Source organism: Micrasema longulum, unplaced genomic scaffold (genome assembly GCF_059751315.1).
Source record: "Micrasema longulum isolate JH-2025_06_02 unplaced genomic scaffold, ASM5975131v1 h1tg001265l, whole genome shotgun sequence".
Taxonomy (NCBI): domain Eukaryota; kingdom Metazoa; phylum Arthropoda; class Insecta; order Trichoptera; family Brachycentridae; genus Micrasema; species Micrasema longulum.
The window spans coordinates 19,088-41,631 of NW_028278452.1; the positions used below are offsets into that span (position 1 = coordinate 19,088).

The window sequence follows — 22,544 nt, forward strand, 5'->3', positions numbered from 1 at the left end:
AATTGTGAAATGGGTGGATTTTAGAATAGTGTTTGTATTAACCAATAGGAGTTATCCATTCTTGTGACGCATTTCGCGCCAATGGCAAAAATGTAAACGGACACTAAACCGCTAGAAGGATGCTTCCTCGTTAATTGGACACATTGCACGATAAAATTAATGAAAATACGTCTTGATCAACTAGCGTTACGTTTTTAAACTATTTTTTTACACTCATAACAGACTTTCAATAAGATAAGGTAGATATATATTTTGATTAGTAACTTGGCCACATGCTTTATGTATTTTACATTGTTGCCAAATGTTTTTGCATCAACTCATGCACCATTCGATTATTTTTAAATGGAGGGAAATTTTCCGTAAATAAAAGCTGCTAAATATTAAATATGAAAATGGTTTGATTGAAAACAATGCAATCAAGTCGTAGATTAATTAAATGTAGTATATGTCCATCAAAATCTACAGAATGAAGTAAGCCACTATTTGCTGTCGCAGAATAACATTTCGATATTTACGTTAATGATTTACGGTAAATATATTATAAATAAGCATTTGAAACTTCCATGTTTATTGTTATATTTTGTTATCAGTTACAAAGAGTATAAATACTGCCTTGTATCAAATAATGCAACATTGTTTCATGTAATGAAGTGTAGAACTTTGATTTTATAATATTCATGATATATATTATACTATGGGTATTTCATGACGTAAATACAAGCGTAAAAAATGCTGCCTTGCAAATGTTTTCATTTAATTGTAAATCTCATCAAACTAATTAATTATCGGCTATTTTTCTTTAGTTGAAAGAATATGTGATACTATAAATCAGTATAACATTAGCAATTAATAAGTATAATTTTTCGTAAAAGGTAAAAGCATATCTCCATTGACATTGAATTTTCACCAGTAACTGCCACATAAAAAATAAATTAATAATTAGGTAGGTATGGTTTTATACGGGGTTAGAAGTTCATTTTAAACACAGAGCTTGACACCAGCTCTACAAAGCTGTCTAAAATATTCAGGCATTAAAACTTTTTGTCCCCGTAAAATAGCAAATATTTCATTATTCCCCATAAAATCAACCTTTATTTGTATTGGGAAAAAACGCGGCGATATTTTGAAAGATTTCAATACGAATTTATATATTACCTTCCCGTACATTCTTTTGTTTCCTAATCTAAGGTTTCTCAGCAATAATGCATTTTAATAATAACAACCTTTTAGTTCATGCTAGCCAATTCTCAAAAGAACCCCATTAACACATATAATTCATATTCTAATTTTACCCCCCGTGATAAGCTTGGTAAACATTGTTTGGTGACAATATGAAAAGCAGAACAACCCGCAAAATATGACCGCTATCGAAAACCATACAAATAACTCAATGTACTTTATGAGTCTCGTTTTTTTTGCATACTGCCGTCTTAAATTAAAAAAGTTGTTGGTAAGTAACAAAAATATCAGAAACGAATAAAATATATTAGTATTTGATTTGTAGCATGCTAAGCCAACACCCCCTCTAAGCCTCTAATAATTCCATGATAATTACATAGAAAAATTAAATCTGGCCTTAATTAAAGGTAGTGTTGGCCACGGTACCTCTAACGTTGCAATGAGAAATAAGGTATAATGTGTTGTATTGGCTAAGGGCGCTAGCGTGAAACTGAGTAGATCTGAGTACAGTATCTGAGGTATGATTATTTTTTTTAAGGAATTTACAGGCTTGTCAGCACGTGGGAAAGATAAGATATGCAAGGAAGTGATGAAAAATATGATTTTACACTAGTTTAGTACGGTAAAGACAGTTTTGTTGTTAATGAGGAAATTCTGTGCTACAGGAAATTAGATATAAAAAATATTTTCTTACGCTCAGTAAAAATTGTATAAAAAAGTTTCTTAAAAAAATATATATAGCATGTATAAAAAAAAGAGAGAAATACTTCGAGTTCTTATTATTTACCAAAATATTAAAATTTTCAGACCATTTCCTAAAAGTCGTAAATAACTTGTGCTGGAAAAATGGAAATCGAATTGTGGTAGAGTGGGATTTGAACCTTGGCTTTTGGCTCGTGAGCCCACAATACTACCACGGAACCACAACCAAAACCCATTCTACAAAGGTGGTTTGGAACTACTTTGAACGACGTTACCAGTTCTTCAGAATCAACCAATGATAGAAGTCAAATTACCGATCAGCAGAACTCACCTAAGAAAACTTGCGACGTCGCACGCTGAGAAATTTCAAAAACATAAAAAATCATAGAGCTATGCCAAATATGTTTAAAAGAAATTGGCTTTGATAGTATATTAACAAATAAAATAAAAAACCACTGAACTTCCTCATTATTATATAAATTATTTTTGATGGCATATTTAAATTTTCTCTTTTAATTTAGAAGAAAATTTCATCCCGGGTTCCTGGAAGTAGTCTGAGCACGCCAGCATAGGAGGTGTTTCGTCCATCTATCGTCTGAGCTGCAAGAAGCATGTCCAGCTCAGCGCCATTTCGACGAACAACCAATATTATTAGTACATAATGCATATGTCCTTTTTTAAAATTAAATCTCTAATATAAATTGCAACGGTTGGGCCCAGGTGCGTACTGCGAACCAGTTCGTTTATAAAATAAATCAACATGACATTGGCAAAAGCATCAAATTTATTATGCAACGCCATTTTATTTAAAAAATATATGTTTATAAAAATGAGTAAACGTATTAATAATCACTGATACTATTTGAAAAAAAATATATTACATCTATCCTCAGAACAATAACGCACTATACTATATAGAGCACCCTATAGTTAAGAGAGCTACAGTTTATAGCAAAACAATGGGCCATAGGCACTCAGGTCGAAAATTGAATTATAGAGCCGCCCACAGTTAAGTTAGCAAGAATTGTATGTACAGCGAAGAAACCATCCGTTAAACGCTTGTCATTAAACCAACAATTTGCAACATTTTTAATAGAGCGAAATGGGATCTCTATAGCTGTAGCGCATTATTACTTTGAGCATCTATCTGTCATAACAGCAGTATGTTATATATTATAGAAATTTTTCAGTAAACTATTCTTCAAGAACGGATTTATTAAAAAAATGTTCTAAGAGAAATAAAAAAACCAACAAAATAAATTTACCGCTACCCCCTGGCTCGACATTTGTGACAATTATCAAATAATGTCAGGTATGTCCGTAGGCACCTTTATTAGAGTAAAACATACCTTGACTAAATTATTGTAGTTTAAATAAACAAACCAATGAATGTGTAAATTATTTTTTTATTGATGAAGTGTTTGAATGAAGAAATTTATAAATGCACAATGAACAGCCTTTGTACAAAACTTGTAGCAAAGCGTAAATGATAAAATATATTTACAAATATTAAAACATTAGGGTTAAAATTTCCTGTTCATGTTTACAAATTTTTTTAATGGCATTGGTAAGGGTAACTGTTTGACTTTGGCCTTCAACATTGAAGAGAGTAAATCTCTCTGGACATCGCAGGGGTTTGGTGGTGGTGGAGATTTCCTCTTAATTTTTTTGTTTTTAGCTCCTTGAGTTGAAGAATTTTCTTCGTCAGGTTCCGAAGAATCGCCCTCTTCACCATCTGCATCTTGTTCTTCATCCGTGTAATGGCGTTTTCTTTGACGTCTAAAACGTCTTGATTTATTATCTATGTAAAGAAAAATACATTAAAACCAACAATGTACTACAATGCTATGTTTGTATAAGTATTAAAAGTTTATTTCTACAATTCAAGTTATTTCGCTTTGCCAAATTACACAATATTATGATGTAGAAGTAAGGTTTGCAAAAAATTTAAGTTTTTAAAAATCTTTAATGATTCAATGTGTTCTGTAAAATGATGAATATAATAAAAGGGTATGTAAATAATTATTAATAATTAATGATAGAACATTTAATTTATAATCACTAGATCCTCGACACAAAGACAACATAAACAAATACAAACTAACACCACTTTCAGATAAGGGGATTTTGAACCTACTTCCACTGTCCATTATTATAACAATTAGTAATGAGAAAATGTTCAAAAGGGCTATAAAAAAATGGATAGCGGAGGTGAGTAGAAGTAAAATAGATTGTCTCATTCGCTTGATCCAATATTGAATCACCTGCTCTACAAATGTGTAGTTTATGTTATGTTTTTGTTCTTTTATTGTGCATTTTATAATATAAATAATATAGGTATACAGAAATTAAATATGTATAAACATAAAAAGTAGTATTTAAAACTGTCTTAACATTTTGTAATTTCTCTCCGTATTCTCACATGTAAAAAAAAAAGTATATTGTCAAGTGTCCTCGGCACGGGTAACCTAATTGAGATCACATTATTTTTACTACACACATCAACAAAGGTTTCAGCTCTTTAACTTCACTAAAATCAACAAATGGAAGAATTAAAGAAATATGGATGCTCAAACATAGGCAAAATGGCGAATGTAACACAATGTGTAAAGTGGCCACTCAAACCAGCCAATAACAGGTCATAAGTCCTGTAAATGCCTAGACTTCCATATTCCCTTCTTTACGGTATTCTCCATCCCTGCTGTAATTTGTTAATGAATAAAGGTATTTTTGTAAGAGACTATTGAATTATGTTGCTTTTAAAAAATATGTGACTACACTATACAACATACTATAAGATAGATTAACAGTGTTTAATTAATATGGGTTTTTCAATAGTTAACTGATAAAAATAGAGTACATACATCAACAGCACAACAAATCAGGTATATTTGTTATTTTGTAGAATTTTATGTTGACAGAATAAGCATTTTGATAACAGTATCAAAGGACATGTATGGTGTTCAAGCAAGAAACAAATTTACATAAATAAATATTGGTTAACTGCGATACAAAATATGAAAATCAAAACAAAAACAAGTATATTATTTTGTATGCAATGTTTGGACGAAATAAGTAAATAAAAGAAAATGTATATCACAAAAAAAGTATATAAGCTTGTCATTTTTGTTGTAATATCGTAGTACATATTCACCATAGATTACCTTGTTTTTCTGAAGACAATCCATTCTCATTATCACCTTGGTACTCTTCACTAGAGTTCAGTTCCATTTGATCCGATTCTGGAGTCCTATCTGGAGATGAACTTGTATTCCCTAGAGAAGAGTTTCCTTCCTCTACATCCTCAACAATGCCACTATCCAGCTTTTCTCTTTTTTTTACAGCATTGATTTTAGACATACATTTGTCCTTTTTATTTGTATCTCCATCGGCTTGCGTTATAGATTTACTACTACAAGGGACACTTAATTCGTCAATATTTGTGGATTTACTATTGTCTAGTTCTGAGCTACAATTTGCAACAGCAATTTTTTTTTTTTCTTCATCCAAGACAGAAGGTTCTAAATCTTTTTTTGCACTTTTTACAGTGTTACTTGATGTAGGAACGTTGTTTTCATCCAAGACAGAAGGTTCTAAATCTTTTTTTGCACTTTTTACAGTGTTACTTGATGTAGGAACGTTGTTCTCATCCAAGACAGAAGGTTCTAAATCTTTTTTTGCACTTTCTACAGTGTTACTTGATGTAGGAACGTTGTTTTCATCCAAGACAGAACGTTCTAAATTTTTTTTTGCACTTTCTACAATGTTACTTGATGTAGGAACGTTGTTAGAAGTTCGATTTGATAAACTATTTTCATCATTTGCCTGAATTATTGCGGGCATCATATCATTTACGTACTCTTCTACATCAGAGTGATAACGACTGCCAGCATCATCATCATCAGAATTGTAGCCGACTAGTCCCCCTACAGCGTAAGTTTCCATGCTTCCATATAGAACCAAATTTAACAAGGCATTCATTTCACGAGATCCAGCCTGCCTATCCAGATTGTGAAGTAAACTTAATTCGTCTGAAACAAAAAAAATAATTTAAAAAATTATATATGAAAATAATTTGGATTTTAAATGAAATTGAAGTGAAATATAAGTTATTACCGGTATCGCTATCTTCATTGTCAATAGGAATTGATATTCTTCTGACTCGGTAAGCTTCCAACTTTGCCTTGCTTCTAACCTTCTTTGATTTTAGAGGGGTATTCCGGAACTGAGGGTTTTCTTCGTAAATACAATTCCGCAATACATTCCGGATTGAACTGCGGCACAACACTTGTAGTGATGCTGGAGCAATATCCACTAAAATAAATGGAAATAAATTATAGGATTATAGGGGGGAAAACGTGATTCTGAAATTCATCAATACAGATGAATTTTACTAACTTTACAGTGAACTCTGCTAAAACAGAATGTTAAGATTTTAAGTAATATATAGTTATGAATACATTTGAAGTGATTACATGAAAATAAATGACTTGTCACTCACACATAGAAACATGTTGACTCGTTAGATCTGGAGTTGGTGTCACAAGCGTTGCAAATGAAACACATTGAATATTTTTTGTGGTCCATTCTCTTTCTGAAATTCTTTTTATCTGGAGGAGCTTATCATCCAATGGCATCACTAATATACCACCAACCTTGAAATCAAGAATGCAACCAACGTTTCAACATATTTTCACAACTTTTTTTGTTCCCTTCTTCATTTCTATAGCAAAAAGTGTGATTTCATCTACACTACTAATTAAATTATTGTTTGTTTTTGAGCCATGGAATATGAAATATGTCTAATTCACCAAAATATAATATGAAAAGGTTTCATAAAAATGATAGCAATTTTGTACAGTAGTACTGTATATATCTACATAATAATTACTCAGATTTATTGATAATTTAATGTTTTCTCTAATTTAATCAAAATATTACATAGCAATAAATAAATAAAAATTATTAAAAAGTATAATACAGTGATGTGACTTTGTCATGCATTAAAAAAATTATTTTACTAAGCGTCAATGTATGGCATTATCAATTTTAAAGTTTTTAACAAGATATATTGAATTGCTGTTGGAAGAAAATTAATGATAGTCAATTTTAGTGTATACATTGGCAAACATAAATATAATGATGGAGTTAAAAGACAAAAATTTAATGTGATTTTTCTCAAGCCTGGGTGTTCTGTGCTGTAATTCACCACTGTAATTGGGCTTCCTGGCCTATTGTAGTGCAAAAAAAAAAGATTTCTTCTATTTATTTATATTTCAAGCAGCACTATTCACTGGGAATATAAAATGTTAATACCTATATTTTACATAATGTTATTTGATTCTGATGTAATGGCAAAAAAGTAGGTAAGTGGTTCAGTGAGTAATAATTTACTAAAATTACAATTTTCAAATGAAACAAATTGGTTAAAATATTTTATTAAATTTGGAATATGTGTTACCTTTATTAAATTTTTAAGATAGTTTTCAAAATATTTGGGGCAAGCAGCACCACAATAAACTCGGTCATATTGCTGTACTGTGGGAGATAAACATAGACAATTACCTGAAAAATGAAAAAAAAAACTTTTAATTGTCTCGTGTTTATGAATAGAAATATATATTTTTAATTTTGTCAGATCGGCTGTGGATTAGCCATCTTACTTAGTATGTTGGCCTTATTAATTATAACCGGATGTTATGATGACTTGCTCCAAGAATAATGTTATAAATTATACAATATTAATACTCGGTGTTAGAACCTAATATTTTATGCAGTTTAATCAGTACTGATAATTGCAAATAATTACTCACTGTTAAAATTCTTATATCTCGTATAATTCAAAATAAAAGGATGTTTTTAATTTTTCTGAATAAAATGGTACAGCAAATTGTTAGAAAAAATAAAAATATGTATTAAAAGAGTTAGGAATTTATTTTTTTGGCAGTTGATTTTAGTGATATCATGTTTGTATTATAATCAAATATGTATTAAACTGGTATATTTTCCTAATTGGATATTGAATAAATCTATGGAAATCAATTAAAGGAAAAAATCAAATTTTTCGTAAATCTAAGATCACTGATGCAATAAATTTATTCGAACTCTTTCGTTCATTCGGTTTACAGTGATGAAAGTAAATAATAAGGGTTTTCATTTGGAACTTATACAGCGAAATTTCGTAATACTTGTAAATATTGATTTTAATTTGACTAAAAATACTTTTTTTGAAATCTTCAATCCGTAATCAATAAACATGCAATTTTATAAATGTTTCAAATTAAGTGCTGGGTAGACAGGCTGGACAAACAGAAAAATAATTTTCATATAAATACGTAATAAATTGGAGTATACTAACAATAACGGTATATTCAATTGATATAAATTATAATAAAAACTATTAAAGGTATAATTCATATATTATATATGAAGCTATTTTTAAATCCAGAATGTCTTGGAATATGTGGAATAAGGTGTGTTTGAAATTATAGACCTCAATTATTCTAAAATACCAAGTAAGGAAATATTAAGTTCTTTGACAAAACTTAGGTTGTGTTAAAAAAATTTATCAATGTTACAGTAAATCATCATAAGCTTTACCGTACGTATATATATAATATGTATTATAATATAACTTACCCACGACAAACTTGGGATGGCAGAAATCAAATTCATCTACAGCTGATGAATTTTGAATGAAATGTTCAAGTCTCTCAATGGCGTACTCTATAACTGTGGGATTCAGTTCGATGCCGTGGTTAATTCCGTTTGTTCCGAGAATCAACCCGGCTATAGTACTTAGATAGCCAGTGCCAGATCCCAAGTTCAAAAAACTCAATCCTGATCTTAGCTTGAGCCATTCCATAACGTCACTGAAAGATTTATAAAAAAATATTGGTTGGTTAAAAATAATGTCGATATGGGGTTGTAAAAACTATGGAATTAAATAAACATAAACTTAAAATCATTTTTTTTTTTAAAGTTAACTTTAAACTAGCAGATCTTTAAACCGCAAGATTGAAGATGACGTTAGGTGGAGGAGACAATGGAGAATACATTAGTATGCGCATGTGAGGAGAATGGACAACCGGCCAACCAGACTCCCTCATTTTGCATTGCACGGCTAACCCCAAGGTAGAGGACTCCCAGGCAGACAACAAAGAGATGGATCGACAGCTGAGAATTGACCTCGCAGGTGGCTAATCCCTCTTGAAAAACATGTAATAAGGCCAACACTAAGAACAACTTAAACCTGATGGTTTTTTTAAAAATATAATTAGTATACACTTCTTAACAACTTTTCCCTCTTAAAGTCACAAATAGAAAGTCAGTCACAATTTCAGAAATAAATTACAACTATGCTGAAGATTGTTTTAAATTAATTAACAAATAAATGCAGCATTACTTTTTAATAAATCAGCCTACATAATCAGTGATATTCTGATGAAACTATAAAGGTAAACTAAGAAATTGGACATAGCAGCAAGCATGTGAAATGTATCAACAATAATGTAAGACGCAGAATGCAACATGTTTTCTTTATGTTTATTTTTAAGATATTAGACTTTGGATTTATCTGTCTCTCTCTATTAAGAGGCTCTCTCGATTAAGACATGTAAAAACACAAATGCTTTCATTCCACTATTCCTCTAGATCAGTGCTTCCCAAAATTACATTATGTATGTTAAAAGTATTATTTATTTTGGTAGTCCTAACATTAATTTTCTGGTCTGTGTCCAGGCGGATGGAGAATACGGTTCTGCATGTGATACAGAACCAAAACCTTGGACGATTGTTTTCGATTCGATGGCTACTCTCGGGTAAAAATCGCGAGTAAGGAAATTGAGTGGAAATAAGTCCGCCTCGTTGTGTAGTGGTTGGCGCATTCTACCAGTTTTAAGGTCCGGGTTTAATTCCTGGTAGATTGTAAGGATTATTTAAACTGCCATATTTCATTGTTCCTGGACCTTAGGTATAGGACTGATCCCTGTACCTTCATGTAACAGATGATTTAAATACGCTGCATTTGGTTTACTAATGCAATGGCCTATGCACCACTGGGTTCGGAAAGGGAATGATGAACATTCTTACTGTATTTTAATATACCAAGTATACACGACACCTCGCCGTGTGTATAGTTGAACTGTAGATAGGGGTGGCTCTGTAGCTGCTGTAGTCCGGCTATCTTAGATGAGATAGGCTTCTCTGGCTGGGTCGGCGGTGATATCCTCCAAGAAGGTCAGGCGGCGGAGTCGAAGGCGGAGAGGGCGTAATTTCAATAAAACACGCTTCGTCTTGATTTATACACGACTTCATTCATAAAAAACACACCGGTTTTATTAAATTATTTGCACCGTGTCGCTGTCGGACAGGGTGCAGGACAGCATACTTAAGCCACAGGAGAGAGCGAGAGGGGGGTCAGGCTGCCCGGTAATAACGCGTAAGACGCTCTCTCATTGGCTGGTGGAAAATTGGTCCCGGTATCCGAATACAAGACAGACGGGTGTCCTCTTCTGGTGGATTGAAATCACGGAATATCATTGAGGTCATCACCGAGACACCTCGCCGTGTGTATAGTTGAACTGTAGATAGGGGTGGCTCTGTAGCTGCTGTAGTCCGGCTATTTCGGATGAGATAAGCTTCTCTGGCTGGGTCGGCGGTGATATCCTTCAAGAAGGGTAGGCGGCGGAGTCGAAGGCGGAGAGGGTGTAATTCCAATAAAACAGGCTTAGTCTTGATTTATACACAACTTTATTTAAAACACATAGGTTTTATTAAATTATTTGCACCATGTTGCTGTCGGACAGGGTGCGGGACAGCATACCTAAGCCGCAGGAGAGAGCAAGAGGGGGTCGGGCTGCCCCAGATTAACGCGTAGGACGCTCTCATTGGCTGGACATTTTTATATTTTATTTTTACATCAGTATTTTTAAAGTCATATAACACCCTCGGTATACATTTTACATAAAAATGAAGTATGTAGGCATCATCTCCGTGTCCCAATTAATACATAAATAACACGGGAAAAGATCCTACATATCGATTAAAAGGGTGACACACGTTTTAGTGGGATTCAGTGAGGCCTAGTACCTCATAATCCTATACATATTTATGGCTAGAGTCTTGATATTCTAACGTCTGCCCCCGCAAGTGACATAATTTACCATCTTTATTAGAGGGGCAGCTTATTAGATTACAAAATCGAGACTACTAGCTGAAATAAGCAAGAAAACTAACATATGAAAAAACTAGTAAAAACACCGGCGCCGACCGCTCTGTTTGAAGCGCCGCATGTAGCCCTAGTGACGATTCGCGAAGCTTCAGCTGCCATCGAGGTCTAAGGATTCCTCAGCGCTCAGCCGAACATTTTTTCTAGTGTAGAAACCGCTTCAGTCTATAAGCCCCAACAAGGGCCGCTAGGTTTGACGATGTTTTAAATGATTGGCACTTGCCGCCGCATTCCGCCTTTTTTACCATACGAGCGGCGATGTCCGATACACAAAGATTTATTCATAAAAACATGGTCTTATTACATTTTTGGTAATGTTTATGTTTCCTTAGATTTATTTAATTTAAATTTAGACAGTCACCACCCTAAACGTAACAGAAAATCATTTAATGAGAGGTAAAACATTTCTGAGGGCAATAAGGAAGACTCAATATTTTACAGGGCTTATGACCTTCCATTGGCTAGTTTAAGTGAGCATTGAAATTAAATAGCTGAGTTTTATGATTTCAAATTAATGTTTTATTTTTACTATAACATCTGAAAACTACAATGACTTTACTAAAAAATAACTAAATTACATTTTTTTAATGTACTTATTGATTTTCATTTTAAGAACATCACATTTGTAAGATTACTTCTAGGTTATCTCCTAACCACAAGAATCTCTCTGTGGGATTGAGCTATATCATAGTTTGTTTCATCTTGCATATGGCGGCCTCCGTGGTGTAGTGGTCAAGTTGCTTGACTCACACACGGAAGGTTCTGGGTTCGATTCCCGGTGAGAACACAAAAATTAAATGTGATTTTTCCCAAGCCTGGATGTTCAGTGATGTAATTCACCACTGTAATTGGGCCTCCTGGCCTGTTGTGGTGCAAAAAAAAAAATAAAAAAAATTATGACACTAAAATATTTTCCACATAAAGCTAAAAAAAGCAATGCTGAATAAAACCTGTATTGTAAATTCTACAATTTTATTGTGCACCCATATTTTCCCACAAGAAGGAAGCAAAATTGAATCATTAATAATTTTTACTAGTACATTTTTTATATAATTGAAAAATAGAATAAAAGGCAAAGTACAAACAGTTTTATTTTAGTACTTTTAATTTTCTTTAATCAGTTCTCGAGTGGATCTTGCAATAATTGGTGCGTCCTGTAACACATTTCAGGATCGTTCAGAGTACGATAGCATTGCATAAAAAATGTACGGGAAAATATATTTTACACAATAGAATTAAACAATTATATGTTTTACACATTAAGATAAGAGGAATTTTACCTATAAATGCAAGGTGCAGACAAATGAAAACAACCACTTTTCCAGGCACGATCTTTGTATGCATTTTGCTTTGATGATGGCGGAAAGTAATCAGCTCTGTCGACTGCACGGAATACCCGTTCAACCAAGTCTGTTTTGATGTATTTACTTTCCACTAAATTATCCACCAAATCGTTATTATCACGACCAGTACTCACCGCGCCACCCATTATGTATTATTGTTTGTAAACCCAGCTGATTTATGTTTGTGACGTCACACGTCACACCAATATAAAGATTCAGATAAATATACAATATTACTTTATGAATTACACGGCAATGGAACACATTAATATAAAAAATAAATTCGGATACATGATTTTGTATTGTTTCACAACTCGTTAAAATATAACGCCTTGAATCACTCCAAACCAAATGTATAAATTTCGGACTAATACTCTCACAAGCAAGAATCGAGTCAACAAGAAGGAGAAGGAGAAAGAAAACGAGAATTCGAGAAACGAGAAAACCAAAGACAATAAAGAAATTTTTTAACAGCCCATATATGGATAATAAAAGATACAACTCACTTTGGATCATTTTTTAATTTATTCAGAAAATCTAAGATTGAGAATATCTAAACAGTTTGGGTTATATTTCATTTTTAAATAAAGACATATCGCAAAACTAGAATTTCACATTTCGCAAAAAGAATCCAGCGAGTGAAAAACAATATCTGTAGCGTGTAAAATAGGTAGCGAAGATGAACAAAATATTCCGTCTACTTTAAAATATATTATAATATATGATAGATGGAAGAACATCGTTTCATAATAAAGTATGTTCATAGTCTGTTTACAAAATATATTTTTACAATAAGTTTCCATTTATGTTTTTTACAAATAAACCATTTCATTATAAATTGTATGATTGAAATGTTTTATTGAAATAATTCCACTTTATTCCTTTTTTTCCTTACACTAGAAGACAAGATAAGATTTATCGGAAAACAAATGTATGTAAATAACAACAATTTTTTTTTAAATCTAAAATTATAGTCTATAATGCAGTGTTGAAAAAAAATTATTGAGAATAAAAACTTAGTATGCAAATTGGATCTTTCATGCATTCAAGGTAACTTCAATAACTATAATCATTCATTAAAGATCTGAAACATTTTATAGATACTCTTTCTGCATTTCAATAATGAAACTGGAATTTTACATTTAGATATTCTTATATTTCCTCAAGTAGTAACTTGTATCAAGGTAATTTTTCTGCGCATGTCGATTGGTCAATTCTAATCTCTGGCATTCAGATTTCTCTAAAGTCTACGTACATAAGCGACAACATCTCTGGTCTTTGCCATGGATAAAAGATATACACAGAAGTCTGCAAAAAACTGAAATTTTCTGTGGTCATGTACGTCATGAAGTGAAATTATATACGTGTTTAATATTTCTGTTTATTGCACTCTGTAAAAGAAACAAGGTAAACAAGGATTTTATATTGCGTTTTTAGATCGGCAATTATTGTTTGTAAAATAAGAGTAAATTTATAAATCATGAAATATAACCATAACTGCTGAATAAACATCACTTTTATGGATCACATGATAATATAAAATATTTTTCAGGATACGTACCTAATTATTTAATAAATAGCCAAAAAATATATTTTGAAAGAGTTTTAAACCTTATAATGGCTACTACAAGTAAGACTCGACCTAAAAAAGAGCCTCCTGGTGGAAACAGCGAAGAGGAGAAAAGTGATGATAGAATGTTGGAATGCAACATCTGCTTAGATACTGCCCGTGATGCTGTGGTCAGTTTGTGTGGTCACTTGTTTTGGTAAGCTGACACTTTTTAATAATTTAACGCTAATTGTCCTTTCCAAAACATTATAAATATTCTGATGTATTGTTTTAAAAGCCTCCCAACAAAAGTGCCCATCAAAATTGTATTAGTACATTTCAATGAAAATAATTTACACTAGCTGTAATACGTACATTTTAATCTTACGCAATTCTTTTGCATTTAGTCTCCCTGACCTTATACCCTCGCGCACTTATTGCATCATATCACTTATCTTATCGTACTTGAAGACACTGTGATTGGTTTTAAGCTTCAGATGTAAATGTAGTGAAACAATGAAATACGTCTAAGTCAATATTTTCTCCTTAGGCTTAGTCAATTTTATTTTCTGGTACTTCTTCTTCCCTGTCGTCCCTCAGTTCTGAGAGTCGTGATTGCCGGTACTCTCCCCATTTTGTGGACAGTGCGTCTCCACCCTTCATGGCTTCGCACCCTCTCCACGGCTCCCTGTGGGGTCGCCCGTGACATTGTTTTCACCTGGTCGATCCATCGAGCTACATCTGCCTCTGCTTCTTCGTCCCAGCATACTGGCTGTGATTATTATTTTCTCCAGATTTTCTGGGTCACATCTGGCTATGTGTCCGAACATTGAGTTCCTCCTGACCTTTGTTTTTCCGGCTGTCCACGAGATTCTCAGCATTCGAAGCCAACGCCACATCTCGAATGCATCTTTTCTCTCCTGCTCACATGCTTTAACTGCCCAAATTTCTGCGCCATGTAAGTATATTGGAAACACAAGCGTACGCACGTGCTTATTCTGATACTTACAAGTGGAGAATTGCACCCTTGGAACTTTTTAGCGACTTTTCCATATGATCTAAAAATGATATAAACTGCGCATCATGTATTTGAAGACTTAATGTCACTTAAAAGTTTTTTTATTTAATCCGGGTGAATGCAAAATTTTACAACACTATTTTTTACTAATTTAGCCACACTGGGTAAATTAAAATGAATCAAAAGAATACGTTACTTTCATTTATGTATGTGGTGTAAATGTTTTAAAAGTAGTATAATCATCATTTCCATTGGACTGAATGCAATGCATTTTAATAATCTGTAACATGAATGTGAGATGATCAGTATACGTATTACAATTTAGGTGCGTCTAGAAAAAATGAAATATTGCAGTTTAGACAACCTTCAAAATCAATATTTCACATCCACCCTTCCAGGAATTTAACTTTCTGTGTCCGGGTGGATGAAGAATACAGTTCTGTGTGTGATACAGAACCAGAACCTTGGACGAGTGTTTTCGAATTGATGGCCGCTCTCAGGTCAAAATCCCGAATAAGGTAAGAACAATAAATCGAGTGGAGATAAGTCCGCCTTGTCGTGAAATGGTTGGCATGTTCACCTACCATTCTTGAGGTTCCGAGTTCTGCAAGACGGATGGTTTTCGTGAAAGTAGTAATTATTTAATTTTTTGATGATTTTTTCCCGCTGCGTTAACCTGTTTCATTATAACGAAGCCCGCATAAAATGTGATTTTAAAGAGAGTTTATTGATATAGTGATATTGCAAATCAAACATATTTTTGTTGGTATGCATAAAAGTAACATTATTTGTTTAAAAAAAAAACTTGAGTATGATTTGAATAAACACATTTTTTATAGTTGGCCATGTTTACATCAGTGGCTAGAAACTAGGCCCAACAGACAAGTTTGTCCCGTGTGCAAGGCAGCCATCAGTAAAGATAAAGTTATTCCATTGTACGGGAGAGGCAGTGCCAAGCAAGATGACCCTAGAAATAAGGTATTTATAAAACTCACCCTACCATCCAATAACAACAGTAATTTCATGTGTTTGTTGGGGTGTTGAGGATAGAGGAATGGTGTGTGCTTACTTTAAGCAAAGGAATAGCTATTCCTAAATATCTGAGTCAAGTCGAGGGCACTTCAATCATTCTGTTTCAGCTTACCCCTCGACCCAACTATGGGATAGATAGATGGAGGCCAGTTGCATAAAAAAAGTTAATTTTAATAAAATTTAAAGTTAAACTTAACTTAACTTTTTTTATGCAACTGACTCTAAAGGGGTCTACAATGTCGTATTTTTAATTTTATATAAATATTAGATTTTACCTGCGTCTTCACTGTTAAGGGAGAAATTATTTAGGTGTTAATTTGTTGTGTCGTTTATCAATAAGAGTTTTTGATTATCAATAACAATTACACAAAATGATGTATTTTATCGGAATTGAAAGTAGCTTGGTCTTCCAACTACCGCTATGAAAGAAATACGATGATCCGTTAGTCTATGGTAGCGTAGCATCGTTATTCTGTTCACAAATCCAAAATTAATTAAAAAGAAAAGCAAACCAACCTTACCATAAATATTTCAAGTTGATTATTTTGACATCCCGTCTTACTGCCTATTCATTTTCAAATAATGTTGCTCATTGTTAATATATTATATATATATATATATATATATAATTTTTAATTCGGATTAAAAAATAAGTATCCTATTTTACTTCTCACTTTTCCGGCTAACCCTATGCAAAAAATTGTGTCAATAGGTCGCTTCATTGAGACGTGAAGGAAACTCAAACAAACACCCTTTCGCCTTTATCATATTAGTATAGAAGTATGGATTTTGGTCCATGCATTTGTCTATTAAAGCTGTTTGAAGTTTGAAAGTTTATTTTATTTTATTTATTTACTTAAAGACAGTTTATTACATATAATTTGAGACATAAGTCCTAACTCCATGGGACTAAAAGTCCTGTGTTTAGTTGGGACGTTATAACTGTCAAACTACTTGAGATTCACAACTGTTGCATGCACATCACTTTTGTTATATTAAAAGGAAATTATTTTTGAATGAGGAGAAAGGGCATGCTTGTAATTTTTTTAAAGTAGCAATATCGTAATGATTTAAGATTTATAATTAATACAAATAATTTTGAAATTATTAGGCCCCACCAAGACCAGCGGGACAGAGAACCGAACCCGAAAATACGGGGGCATTTCCTGGATTTGGTTTTGGCGATGGTTTTCATATGTCTTTTGGTATCGGAGCTTTTCCCTTCGGCCTTATAACTTCCACATTCAACTTTGGGGATCAACGCCCAAATGCTGGTAAATATATAATTCAAATAAGCTTTAAATATAATCACAGGTATTTCTGCCAAAGAATTCTGGACTGGGCTTTGATTCTTACTCTCTCACTTTACCATTTTTAGTTGATTATTGAAACTTTAATAAAATATGTATACTGTAAGTTCAATGTTAGTTTGCAAAGTATTACAAGTAATGAGATAATGTATTAGTTATCAGTTATATGTTTTAAGTAACATTTATTATAATAATAATTTGTTCCGCCTAATCGAAATCTCTTTACAATTATATTTTATAAAATAGGGTCGTACATACTATGAACACATTGGTAATTTTGTCATTTTCACGACAAAATTTTTATTGTTTTTCTTTCATAAATGTTTATGAAATAAGTATACTTGTACCTTAAATTTTTACCCATATTTGTACATGCGATGTTGGTTAACTTGATTCTGTTCTCTAGGGGAAAATGTATTTTTTTTTAAATGAGTATTACTAATAGTTAAAATCTTTAACATATTACAACAGAGATGAAGAACATTTAAGAGAAGGTAATATAGAAGTCTAGGCATCTACAGGGCTTATGACCTGTCAACGGCTGGTTTAAGTGGCCACTTTATACACTGTAACATTTACCATTCTGCCCGTACTTGAACATCTATATTTCTTCAATTCTTTCATCTGTTGATGTTTGTGAAGTTAAAGAGCTGAAACCTTTATTTATGCGGGTGAGATTCATCTAATTGAATTATTTCACCTACATACTAGGCAACGTTGACAGGTCATAAGCCCTGTAGATGCCTAGACTTCTATATTACCTTCTCTTAAATGTTCTTTATCTCTGTTGTAATATGTTAAAATAAACAGCTCCCCAGGGAGTTGAATCCAGCCCTTGTCTACAAAAATTTGGACAAACACAAAATATTGTGGTTAAAATCTTTGCCTAATAAAATATATCAAATTTTAATTAATTCAAAATCATCTCAAACCCAAATAGTTTTTTTTTTTTTTTACCAAAAACAGTAACATTCAAATTGACCTTTAAGTTCACTAATACACATAAGTGCTCAATTATATGTATGACAAATCTTTCATCTTGTTTATTTACTTATTTCATTTATTAAATTAGTACGATAAATATGGTGATAGAAAATGACCAAGGCATGCTAATAATTTATACAAATACAGGGTGTTTGGTAGAGAGTGGAACAAAAAAATAGTAGATAAAGGGGGGCCATTTGGAACAAATTTGCTGTAGTGACCCGTCCCCAAATGTCACCAATTTATTATTATGATTTTTTAAATGTTTTTGCTGTCATTTTCCCAGATTTTGGACTTGTGCCTTGATGAAAAAATTCTACGGCTTGTATTAGCTCCATAAAAAAATGTTTGGCTTAGTAGTGTTTTACCGTTGTATTAGAGTAAAAATTTGGTGCAGATTATCACTCTAAAAAAATATATATATACAAAAGGAGACAAAGTATTTTTACTTTCTGCAACTAGGGTAGGTAGGCCTAACTATGCAAATAACAATGGAATTTCTTTACCCGAGATGGCCTTGTGAAGCATTATCCTTAATCTGAATCTTTATTTCAAGATTTGGTTTTGCATGTAGCATATCGTTCAAAAGGGTATACATTAAATAGGTCTTTAAAAGAATTTGAACATCTTGAACAGTTCTGATTTTTTTAAACGGACGCGAAGTTCATGTTTATGTTTTTTGTATCCTTTGTTCTTACTTTGTTAAAATGATTATCTGCACTAAATTTTTGCTCTAGTACAATGGAACAACACTACTAAGGAAAACCAAATTTATAAAGAGCTGATACAAGCTTTAGATTTTTTAAATTAAAAGCACAAGACCAAAATCTGGGAAAATGACAACAAAAACATTAAAAAAACCATAACAAAAAATTTGTGACATTTGGGGACGGGCCACTAGAGCAAATTTGTTCCAAATGGCCTCTATCCACCATTTTTTTTGTTCCTCTTTCTACCAAACATCCTGTATAAATAGCGATCTGATTTCTAGTTAATGTATAACAGGTTAATTACAATGTGACATATCTTTTTAATTTTTCTCTTGACTAAATTGAAGTCTGATTAACTCATCACATGTGAATTTTGAAATTATTTCAATGTAATTATTTACATAATTTATTTCCTCAGTTGGTATTATTATTCTTTTAATCTGAACAACAGACAAAAAATATGTAAATTCTTACGAGGAAACTTAATCTATGCATTTTAAAATTGTGGCTTCAAATGTTGCTACAAGTACAATGTGAAAACTAGGAGCTTTGGTAAAACAAACAGAATTAACTAAGTACTCTTTGATTTGATCAATTTAAGATTAATTTTCTCAACATTAAAGGTTTTATGGATTGTTCAATAGTAGGGTATTTAAAAAAAATCGGTAATGACGTTGAAAACATATAAAATATTAATAGCGGGTTTTTACGATTCTAATGATAAAACTATTAACCTTTTAGTTTTTTTCAAACTCGCCAGTTTTTCAAAATATAATGATTTGATTTGTTGAATGAGGGAGGGGCCCTACATTCCACATTTTTTATTGTTTTGGCTTCAATACATGTCTTAATACGTAATAATTATTATTTTACGAACATTTTTTAATTTAACACATTTTTATTACATTATATTTTTAGCACCACATGGCACAGCACAATACGAGGATGAGCGGTTTTTATCAAAAATCTTCCTTTGGGTGGCTGTATTGTTCCTTGTCTGGTTAATGTTTGCATAATAAGCCCCACAGTTCTATCCGTGTAAGCATTTTTAGGAATCTTTATGGAATTAGATAAAAGGTTTGTTATTTTATAGTCATAAAAGTTTTATCAAAAGACATCTCATGGTTTATGAACTGCATCCTTAAACTTATTTTTGTTAAAATACCTGTATAAATAATTATATGTCGTAATTATTGCTACTTCAAATAACGGTGTATATATTACTTGTTTTTATTTATATTTTACCCTTGTTGAAAATTTACTAGAAATCATATAATTTGTTAAACGATTTCAAAGGTATTACATAAAGTCCACATATTTCTAATCAAGTTATAGTTTTTTGATTTTAAAGCTATTTTTATAAATTAGTTCTTTTAATTTTGACTCAAATGGGTTTTTCCTACAGGCCTAATAAAAATAAACACAAATCTCACTAAGAATTTAAAAGTTAAAAACGCAATTTAAAATAACAAGTTCTTGAATTAACTTTAAGAAGCACACAATCCTAAAATTTATTAGGTATAATTGATTTTTGAAAAAGACTTTTGTCTGTATGCAGTGAAATAAGTCAAAAAAGCCTCAACGATATAATTTCCTTAAAATTTCAAAATTTAATATTTATTTATGTATCATGTATAAATCATTAGAAGTTCTCGTGTACAAAGCTAAATTATATTACTTCAATGATATGTAAATAATAATTAAAAAGTACATTTTGTTATTGTCATTTCATGAGATGAATGGAAGTGGAAATTTTTATTGTACATAATGTTATATTTATAAAAAAAGAGTTCCAACTAAATTTGAGTAGTAAAATGAAATGCTTTTTTTTTTTAATTCCTAGGGGTTAACCATGTAAGCATGTTTTTGACAGTAATACATATTATATACCACAAAAATGTATGTACATTTCACTTAATTTATTGTATATCTTATTATATTCATTCAGTTTTGAATTATAATTAATTCACAAAAAATATAATTAAGTTGATTATTAAATTACATAAAACTTTTTTTATGTACACTGTTCAATTGGTTTTTTACTTAAAGGTTTGGTCATTATTGGCAAAAATTCAGCTTATAGGCTGAATTTTTGCCAATAATGTATACGGATGCAGGATTTCAGAGTTATTCAATTATCCCGGGCTGAAGTGACCGGACATTGTCAAATGATAATATATAAAAAAATATTACAAAAAATTTTAAAGGGGGGGTCCATCTCTTATAGGTAAAAAGTTATCAATAAATTAAAAAGTAAATCATTTTATTGATAGCTCTTACACTTTTCTGATAAATCTTTAAATTAGAGTAAATCGTGGTAATTAAAGAAATCTTGTTTGATTGTTATTGTATTGTTTTAACTATTAAAAGCAAAAACAACAAAAAATAACATAGATTTTGGGAAAAAAAAATATGGAAGCAAAAATTTTACATCGCTTAAAAATGTAAAAACTGATTTAATTAGAAAAACGTCCCGTTAAGTACATGTTATTATTATTGATAGTCATTCTGGTAGAGACACTCTGCAATACACTAAAATAATGTTTTAAAAAATATCATTTTTACTGGAACTCCAACTAATAACCCCTTCCTGCATTTATGGTGATTCAATTGTGATTTATTAGTTTTTAGATTATAAAAAAATCTGCAAGGTATTCAAATAAATAAATCGTTGTCTTTGTACTATACAAGCTCAACATTTAAGTTTTGTGATGCACATTGGTATGTATTTCTATTTATTTTTATAAACCGAATATCTTTAAAAAAAATCATAAATTTCGCTACTTAGTAGGTCTATATAAATCTTTGGGATGAAGGAAAATATAGGTACTTTATGTTTTATGCCATTATTTCTTTCTAAATTAATTTTGTTAAATCAATATATCTTCGGCTTTCTTTTGAAACCTTCTCCGTCCTATCAGTTTACTAAAATAATTAAAAAATATTTTGGAGTGTTTTAACTGTCTCCTAAACATTTTTGTAATCCGGATGTAAAATGTTTTACAAGTAAGCCGACAAAATAATACTTTTGTCAATTCCAAAAAAATGTGCGGCACAATTATGTTTACAATATTTTATTGATAGAGTTGAGTGCAGTTTTGGAAAAAAAACCCCAAACCCACCTGTTCTCTAAAACATTCATAAGTTTTAATTCTTAGCGACAAAATAAGTACACATGTAGTTTTATACAAATTAAAAATTAAATTTTATATTGCATAAAATCACTTTTGTAAAGCGCCCTTGAACTGTCTCCTAAACATTTTTGTAATCCGGATGTAAAATGTTTTACAAGTAAGCCGACAAAATAATACTTTTGTCAATTCCAAAAAAATGTGCGGCACAATTATGTTTACAATATTTTATTGATAGAGTTGAGTGCAGTTTTGGAAAAAAAAACCCCAAACCCACCTGTTCTCTAAAACATTCATAAGTTTTAATTCTTAGCGACAAAATAAGTACACATGTAGTTTTATACAAATTAAAAATTA

General features: G+C 31.5%; 2 protein-coding genes and 1 long non-coding RNA gene across 4 annotated transcripts; 2 read left to right on the forward strand and 1 right to left on the reverse strand.

The window, feature by feature from the left end:
- The first annotated feature begins 61 nt into the window (after positions 1-61).
- LOC148276158 (uncharacterized) lies at positions 62-4,245 on the forward strand. Of its 2 annotated transcripts, none has more exons than XR_015823858.1 (3): positions 62-239; positions 2,403-2,601; positions 3,072-4,245. It is a non-coding gene; the product is annotated as an uncharacterized LOC148276158 (long non-coding RNA). The 2 variants fall into 2 exon arrangements; XR_015823857.1 differs by lacking the exon at positions 62-239 and adding an exon at positions 321-529.
- LOC148276159 (uncharacterized) lies at positions 3,268-12,876 on the reverse strand. Its single transcript, XM_088234678.1, has 7 exons — positions 12,391-12,876; positions 8,521-8,753; positions 7,343-7,446; positions 6,383-6,536; positions 5,998-6,195; positions 5,046-5,912; positions 3,268-3,682 (listed from the first exon to the last, which is right to left on the reverse strand). Exons 1-7 carry the CDS (start codon positions 12,597-12,599, stop codon positions 3,405-3,407), a joined length of 2,043 nt encoding a protein of 680 aa, XP_088090804.1. The 5' UTR covers positions 12,600-12,876; the 3' UTR covers positions 3,268-3,404.
- An 830-nt stretch (positions 12,877-13,706) lies between these two features.
- On the forward strand, positions 13,707-20,954 carry LOC148276160 (E3 ubiquitin-protein ligase RNF185-like). Its single transcript, XM_088234660.1, has 5 exons — positions 13,707-13,860; positions 14,006-14,219; positions 15,860-15,998; positions 17,164-17,326; positions 19,975-20,954. Exons 2-5 carry the CDS (start codon positions 14,071-14,073, stop codon positions 20,070-20,072), a joined length of 549 nt encoding a protein of 182 aa, XP_088090786.1. The 5' UTR covers positions 13,707-13,860; positions 14,006-14,070; the 3' UTR covers positions 20,073-20,954.
- The last annotated feature ends 1,590 nt before the right edge of the window (positions 20,955-22,544 follow it).

Excerpts from the sequence above, each read along its gene's own strand:
- LOC148276160 (XM_088234660.1), top strand. The coding sequence starts at position 14,071 with ATGGCTACTACAAGTAAGACTCGACCTAAAAAAGAGCCTCCTGGTGGA. Across the intron at positions 15,999-17,163 it reads AAGATGACCCTAGAAATAAG|GCCCCACCAAGACCAGCGGG; the intron begins GTATTTATAAAA and ends TGAAATTATTAG. Across the intron at positions 17,327-19,974 it reads GGATCAACGCCCAAATGCTG|CACCACATGGCACAGCACAA; the intron begins GTAAATATATAA and ends TTATATTTTTAG.
- LOC148276159 (XM_088234678.1), bottom strand. The coding sequence starts at position 12,599 with ATGGGTGGCGCGGTGAGTACTGGTCGTGATAATAACGATTTGGTGGAT. Across the intron at positions 6,537-7,342 it reads ATCTTAAAAATTTAATAAAG|GTTGGTGGTATATTAGTGAT; the intron begins GTAACACATATT and ends CTTGATTTCAAG. Across the intron at positions 6,196-6,382 it reads GAGTCAACATGTTTCTATGT|TGGATATTGCTCCAGCATCA; the intron begins GTGAGTGACAAG and ends CATTTATTTTAG.